The 7,636-nt window shown below is 51.0% G+C and overlaps 1 protein-coding gene across 1 annotated transcript; it reads left to right on the plus strand.

The window, feature by feature from the left end:
- Positions 1 to 2,304: 2,304 nt before the first annotated feature.
- On the plus strand, positions 2,305 to 3,303 carry NPBWR2 (neuropeptides B and W receptor 2). Its single transcript, XM_009637532.1, has one exon. The coding sequence runs from the start codon at positions 2,305 to 2,307 to the stop codon at positions 3,301 to 3,303; it is 999 nt and encodes a 332-aa protein (XP_009635827.1).
- The last annotated feature ends 4,333 nt before the right edge of the window (positions 3,304 to 7,636 follow it).

The following is a 7,636-nucleotide window of genomic DNA, read 5'->3' on the forward strand; positions in this document are numbered from 1 at the left end:
TTTTCCTTAGGCCTAATGGCTGGGCAGATTTTGGTTGAAATGCAGAAGATACCTGTACAAATTATACACTGGGCATAAAAAAATTACCATCTGCTGCTAAGCCAGTTATACCTATGGCCTTAAGGACTTACCTCCCTGAGTGCAATGAAGTGTTTTTATTTCCACCCAGGTACCAGGGCACGGTAAACTTGCCAGAAAAGGGTAAATATCCCCCCCCCCAGGAGAGGAGCAAAGTCAAACACAGCTCCTCGCTCCATGGCTCGTAGGAAGGAGCAGACCCGCTTGGTTAAATGGCACGGCACGCCGGCAGGCCCGGCACCGATGGATGCCCGCGTTTGCTCTCCCCAGTAGCAAAATGAAGCTCAGGCAACCTGCGGGCAGGTGATGCATTCAAAAGCCTAAAGGAGAATCAAAAGACCCTTGATGTCCTTTTTCTTCTTTTATAGAGGGACACGAGGGCAAAGCGATCTTGCGTCTCCACCGGTTTTGCTCTATAACCTGGGGTGCATTTCTGCCAAGCTGCACGGGACTCCCGCACCTTGTGATGAACATCCGAAGGGTTCGGCTGCATTTCCAAAGCTGGACCAGAGACCCAGCTGGGGAAAACCAGCTGAGCTCCACCAGAGCAGCTGAATCCAGCAGAGACCTGGCAGGGTGCATCTGTTTATTTGTTCATTTTGAGCACTGTGGTGTTGTGTACCCTCCCCCCCCCCCCCCATTTGTGCATCTTCCTTCATTCAAACCAGCCAGCATTGCCTGTTGAAGCAGTTTAACCCCCCTGCTTCCCACCACTGCACGCATCCCTCGCTCAGCCAGCCCTGGGTGCTGCCTGTGCCCCTCGACATCTCCCTCATTCCTGAAGAGAGCAGCCCCGGAGCATCGGCTGCTCACCAGCATCCTCCTTATTTCCTATTTAAGTAGCCCCGCAGAGAGAAAACTCCCCCCCTCCACCTTTCCCTGGTGCGAACAAGTGCTAATTGCTCAGACACGCAACGCACACCCAGAGCCACCATGTTGCTGTGATTGCAAAGCCGGGTAACGTCAGCATCCCAGGGACCCTCCTCCAACTCGGATCCGAGAGCAGAGGCTCAGCGGTGCCCAGCAGCAGGTGCCGGAGGAGGCAGCCGGAGCCGCTCGCCAGGTAAGGGGCACTCCAGCCCTCCCTTCCCCGCCCCAGCTTTCCTGCTCACTTCGTTGCTCTGCGACAACAAAATGCAAGTAAAATAAAGCCCTTCTCTTTGCAGAGGCTGGGGGGCAGTTGCCAGATCTTTGATCTTCCTGGGGGGTCAGGTTGTTCATTCGCTTCCCTGCGGAGGAATTCTTGGAAGCGCGGGTCAGGCGAGAGCGATGCGTGCGGCAACTGCTAGAGATGTAGCAGACAGCCGGGGTAATTCTGGCTTTGGCTCTGAAGTGGATTTGCTTTCAGGGTACTTCTCTCCTGCCCCCTTCCCTGAATAATCCTGAACTTTGGAGGTTTACAGGTTTGTCCATCCATCCATGTCACGCTTTGTGTGCTGCCACAGTTGTTTGCAATGGGGAGGTTCTTCCCATTGAATATCACAATTTACCCGCCGTTAAAGAGTTACTTTAATTGTGGGCTAAGCTGCTTTAACCCTTACTTTTGAAAATACTCCTTAAACTCTATTTCCCCCCCCCTTCCTTCTTTTGCTAGGGGACCCTGGGAGCAGGGAGCAGCCACGTCGGAAGCTTCTTCATCATTTGTGAAATCTCAGTCAATGAGGAGCCTGAACTCCGACACAGAGAAAGGCGCTAATTAAACACGGCAACGCTTCTGCTCCAGCATGGAAAAGCAAGCGCTGTGCAAATGAAACAGCAGCCACCCCTCAAGTCCCCCGAGGGCTGCGAAGAGCCAGCCAGGCACGAAGCTGCCTCCCTGCCCTCCCCGTTCCTGCCAGCCCCAAGAAGGACCCTTGCTGCAGAGACACAAACTGGAGCCATTTGACTTCCCCGGCAGAGGAAAACCACAGCTCACCCGGGTGCTCTCAGGGAGAAAAGTTCCTTGACTTGCATAGGGAGTTATAATTCTCATTTGCTTTGTTCACGGAGCCTTACGTGTCTTTCAATCTTTTTTTTTTCCGTCCCTGATCGCTCCAAAGTCTAACTTCCCCAATGGTAGGGGACAGGAGAGGTAAGTTAGATGGTCCATGCTGCCTCACAGCCCGCTCTTTGGAAATAACCCACTTCTAAATGAGATAGCCACTGCATCTCAGACTGGAAAAGGCTCTTCCTCCTGGGCTGGCAAGGCTTTCAATGACATCTGAGGGCAGTCCGTGACCAGCAGGCATGGGAAACGGCTCTCTCTGGGATGATCTGAACAGCACCTGCAGCACCCCAGGCAACAGTTGCTACCTGGACAACAGCATGAGGTTCAACTTAACCTTCCAAGAGCAGGCGGCAGATTTCTATGTTGTCCTCCCTGTGATTTACTCCGTGATCTGTGCTGTTGGGCTCACAGGCAACACTGCTGTCATCTATGTAATCCTCAAGGCTCCCAAGATGAAGACCGTGACAAACATGTTCATCCTGAACCTTGCTATAGCTGATGACTTGTTCACACTTGTCTTGCCCATTAATATTGCTGAACACCTCCTCCACTACTGGCCCTTTGGAGAAGTCCTCTGCAAGGTTATCTTGTCCATAGACCACTACAATATCTTCTCCAGCATTTATTTCCTAACAGTGATGAGCATAGACAGGTATCTGGTAGTACTGGCTACAGTCAGGTCCAAGAGGATGCCACATCGTACATATCGAGCAGCCAGGATTGTCAGTTTGTGCATCTGGATACTGGTCACCATCATAGTTCTCCCTTTCATCATCTTTGCCAATGTCTACATAGATGACCTGGAGATCAAGAGTTGTGGTCTCAATTTCCCCAAACCCGAAAGGTTTTGGTTCAAAGCCAGCAGGATCTATACGCTCATCCTTGGCTTTGCCATTCCAGTATCCACCATCTGCATCCTCTACACCATGATGCTCTACAAGCTAAGGAACATGCACTTGAACTCTAATGCTAAAGCCCTGGACAAAGCCAAGAAGAAAGTCACTATCATGGTCTTCATAGTCCTAGCTGTGTGTCTCTTCTGCTGGACCCCCTTCCACTTGGCCACCATTGTGGCTTTAACCACTGACTTGCCCCAGACCTCCATGGTCATCGGTATATCCTACTTCATCACCAGCCTAAGCTATGCCAATTCATGCTTGAATCCTTTCTTATACGCTTTCCTGGATGACAGCTTTCGGAAAAGTTTCCGGAAGATGCTGGAATGCAGAACTTCTTGAACAGCGGGTTGGGGCTCACAGGTCCCCTCCCTCCCACAGCTTTGCAGGGGCACCTTTGCAGACTGAAGGGGTGGATAGTAAATGCACAAAGTTCTTTTATTTACACGTAACGTATGTGTCTGGTTATCACCTATCTTTCCTGTGGTTTGTCCTGCTGACTTGTGAGTCCTACGTTTTCCCCTCCCTGCACCTCCCAACTTCTCAAAGGTGCATTTCTGTGTTCTTGTTTTTAATCACACACCCCGAAGCGTTAAGGACAGAAAGCCGCTTTTTCAGAGGTGCACTTCCACCACACAGCGGTCCTCGATTGCCATCTGCTGTACAGCACAGACAAGCCGGAGCCCCGCTTTCAGATTCACGTAACGCTCGGTTCCCAACAGCTCCCTTATTCAGAGGATCGGCTCACGGGGCAGAGCGAATGGGCTCTTTCAGAGACACACCAAGAACCAGACCAAGGAAGGCTGCAAGACGAGTATTTGGAAGGGACAACGAACCATTTCCATGTCCCCGTGCATGCATGTGTGTGTTACAGCTTTGGTTTTGAAGGTGTCTACTTTCATCCCAAATTCCCACTTTCCTGAACTGTTAACACAAGTTACATTTAAACCAAAAGCAAGATTTGGGTCTCAAAAATAGTGTTAAACCACACACCATACAAATGCTACGGCAACTGTGGGAATGCGTGTTAGAAATTACTTCTAGCTAATTGTTCTTGTTGAGTGTCAAATATATATTTATTTAATAGCAATTAATTAAATAAACCTCATGGGAAAAAGAAAGACTGGTCCTTCTTTCAGCAGAAAAAAAAAAACCTTTATGCGACTTGTCCCATGTCTTTGCTATATATATATTGCATTTTGCCTACTGTAAAATAAAATATTGTAGATTTATAACAAGTTTAAGGTGTTCTGTAAGCCATGAGAAAAACCCTAACAAGCACTGCAGGTAAAATTCCTTCTTTAACAGGTAAATAGCAAAGCAAAGTACTTCAACAGAACGAGGACCTGAGAGGAAGAGTCTGGAAATCAGAAATACAGTTCTGAAAGCATCAGGAACTACCAAAACCCACGGAAACCCCATCCTCCCCCTCGCTGATAGTGGATGAGCACATCACATCCTCCAACTTTCAGCCGGGGAAGAGACTCCCCCCCCACCATCACCCGTGGAGGTGAGCAGGGCTCGTTGCCACATTCAGTCCTTCAGAGTGGTCTCCCACAGCCAGGATAGAGCCAAAATAAGGCAGCTGTGGCACGTGCACCTTATTAGCCACCCAAGCACCTTCTTAAATGTGAGTGGACTCTTCTTTTTTTGCCAAAGCAATGCCAGAGACTCCTGCACCACTACCCCCATCACCTCCATAAAACCCAGGCTACTCCCAGCGCTTGTCCTGGAGGGTGATGCCCAGCTGAATGGTGCAGCAAGCTGCCTCCCAGGGCTGTGGGATGTCTGTGAAGAGCTTCTTCTCACACCCTTTAATCCCTGTAGAGTATATGCATCACTGGTTTAAGGGAGGCTGTCTCAGTTAATATTTCCCTCTCCAGCTTTCCCCAGATCCGCAAGCACCAAGCTGTGCTCTTACCCCTACAAACTCCACCAGGAAAGCACAGGACAGGAAAAACAAAAGATGACGAGGCTAGAGACCAGCTATATTGCATGTACCTGAGCCCATCCAAGACACAAGCTACCTACAGCAGTCATCCAAGATCTGTCCAGAAAATGGGGCTGGAGGCAAGGCTGCAACACAAGTCCAAGTTTCCATCCAGGAAGCAGAGCTGGAAACACGTATCCCTCCAAAAAACAGGGATAAAAGTTGTAGGGCTCAGCTTAAATGGGCTCCTGGAGCAATGGGCGAGGCTGTGGATGGAGGCCCCAGGTGAGGCCACTCAGGGCAATTCAGTCCTACCCGTGCTCCCAGGACTCTGGCACCAAAATTAACAACCTGCAGTGCATCACGATGGCAATTTCATTTTTCCCTTTTAGAAAACAGAAAGAGATTTGTGAATACAAGGTCACTTGTGTTGCCTTCTCCATGTGAAAGGTGTTAACTTTGGAAGAACAATGAAGGAGAACACATTCTTCCAGGTGAAACTTCTCCAGGAACTTTTTTTTTTTTTTAATACCAACGGTAACATTGACTTGCTGTAAAGATCAAGCACTGAAGCCCCTCCCTCAGCCTGATGGACCACAGCAGAGGGTCCTTAATCCCACAATCTTAAACCCCCCAGACTCAGTCCCCACAAGGTTCCCAGAGCCAAGTTTCATGGTTCATCTCTATTTCACGTTAGCCACGCCTTGCAACTGTCAGCAAACACAAAGATTTTTCAAATCCTGGTCCCAGTCCCATGTCAGCACATGCAGGTGTGTGGGGTGACCACTCAGCAAGCCCCAGTCACAAGAGGAGGAACGGGGAGGCCCCCGGAGAAGAGAGCAGCTCCACTTAGAAGGTGCTGATGGCTCTCAAGAGGTATCAAAAGACTCAAAGGATTTGGAGAAGAGGGGGAAGACCTGGCAGAGGGAGTGGGGACCACACAGGGGGCCAATTCTGGAAGGACAGCCTGGTGCTGTGGTCCTGGCCAGCCTTCACGGGGAAGGAGGCAAGGGCCATCAGCAGATGAGGGAGCGTGGAGGTGTTGGTGACCCCTTGGAGCAGCCCAGGCAAGGCCAGGGAGCAGAGCCAGCCCACACAGGTGGGCATCACGGGCACACACCAGGTTAGCATGGTTGCCACCTGCTGGCAATGGGCTCCCCAGGTGGAAAAACCTCTCCAAGTGCGGAAAACGGACTCAAATGATGCCACCTCACACCCAGATTGCCCAGGTAGCTGCAACACCGCTGTTCCTTGGCGTTAGGGCAGTGGGAAAGGCAATGTATTCTATTAGGTGGAAAACCTACTGTATTTCATTAGGTAGAAAGGACCTTTCGAGTGTAAGTCAGCCACTTTCAGACCTGAGAGTGTCAGTGCTGAGCTTTTCCCCTTTGAATCAAACATCCTGATCGTCACAGAATCACAGAGTTTGGAGGCCCCTCTGGAGACCTCCCAGTCCCAGCCCCCCTGCTCAAGCAAGCTCACCTACAGCAGGTTGCCCAGGACCATGCCCACTTGGGTTTGAATGTCTCCAAGGATGGATCCGCCAAAACATCTTCGGACAACCTGTTCCAGTACTTCCCCGCTCTCACAGCACAAGCTTTTTCCTATGTTTAAATGGAATTTCCCATATTTCAGTCTGTGCCTCCCGTCCTGCCACTGGCCAACTCTGAGAAGAGTCTGGCTCCTTCTTCTCCGCACCCTCCATCAGCCATTTACAGGCATTGCTCAGATCCCCCCGCACCCTCTCTCCCCGAGGATGAGCAGCCCCATCTCTCAGCACCTCCTCTTATGACAGCGTCCTGCCTGCTGCTGTGCTTTTCTCCATGTCAAATGCCTGAGATGGGAATGTCGGCTCCTCTTGGCTCTCATGGGGTGCAAGGCTTGCTCTGGCCAAGGTCTCCTCCCGTGCTTAGGAGGGGCTCTGGCTCCCATCGGTGCACCGAGCTGGCCGGTGGAGCGCCTGGCAGGGCTCTGTGTTTCAGCCTGGCGGCACTAAGCGGCACTCTCTGCTTTCAGCTCAGCATCGCTGGATCTCCCGCAGTGCTGCTCAGCCTCACAAGCAGGCTGATTCCGTGCTTCCGCGGGGAAGGCTGCAAACTCGGGCTGTCCGTGCCCGGGGGGGACCCTCTGAGCACGGCACCCGAGGCCAGGCTGCTCCAGCCATTCCTGGGAAAGCAGAAGCCACCTTCAAAGGAGACACTTGCCCACTCGTTGCACAAGTTCACCCCAGGGAAAACCTGCATGCCCACTCATTCATTTGAATCTCATCAGGCTGCTGGGGCTGGCTTGCTGCGGATCACACCAGCCCACATCAGCCACAAAGCAAAGGCTGGAAGCGGGGAAATAAATCCCCTTAACAATTCACCGAGGGTCACAGGAGTCTGAACTGAATCATAGAATCATAGAATCATAGAATCATAGAATGTTTTGCGTTGGAAGGGACCCCTAAAGATCATCTAGTCCAACCCCCCTATTTTTTTTTTTAGTTGAAATGTAGCACAAAGCTTGTAAAGTTGCTGAAAGACCCAGAATTGACTTCTGGCAAAACAATTTGACTTGGCTGAGCAGAAAAGGTCGTGCAGTTGAAATTGAGGTATCCTTGGGGCAGGCGCGGGGCTGCTCGGGCAGTATGGCCATGAGGGACAAGGAGCCTGAGGCAGGAAAGTCCATATAGCTCAAAGACGGAGTTCGCAGAACTGCAGCATATGGGGCTGCAGCATCTGTAAGCAAAATTTTGCCAGACAT

Source organism: Egretta garzetta, unplaced genomic scaffold, assembly GCF_000687185.1.
Source record: "Egretta garzetta isolate BGI_Z169 unplaced genomic scaffold, ASM68718v1 scaffold84, whole genome shotgun sequence".
Taxonomy (NCBI): domain Eukaryota; kingdom Metazoa; phylum Chordata; class Aves; order Pelecaniformes; family Ardeidae; genus Egretta; species Egretta garzetta.

What these genes read in the sequence shown, in the direction of transcription:
- NPBWR2 (XM_009637532.1), top strand. Translation starts at nt 2,305, where the DNA reads ATGGGAAACGGCTCTCTCTGGGATGATCTGAACAGCACCTGCAGCACC.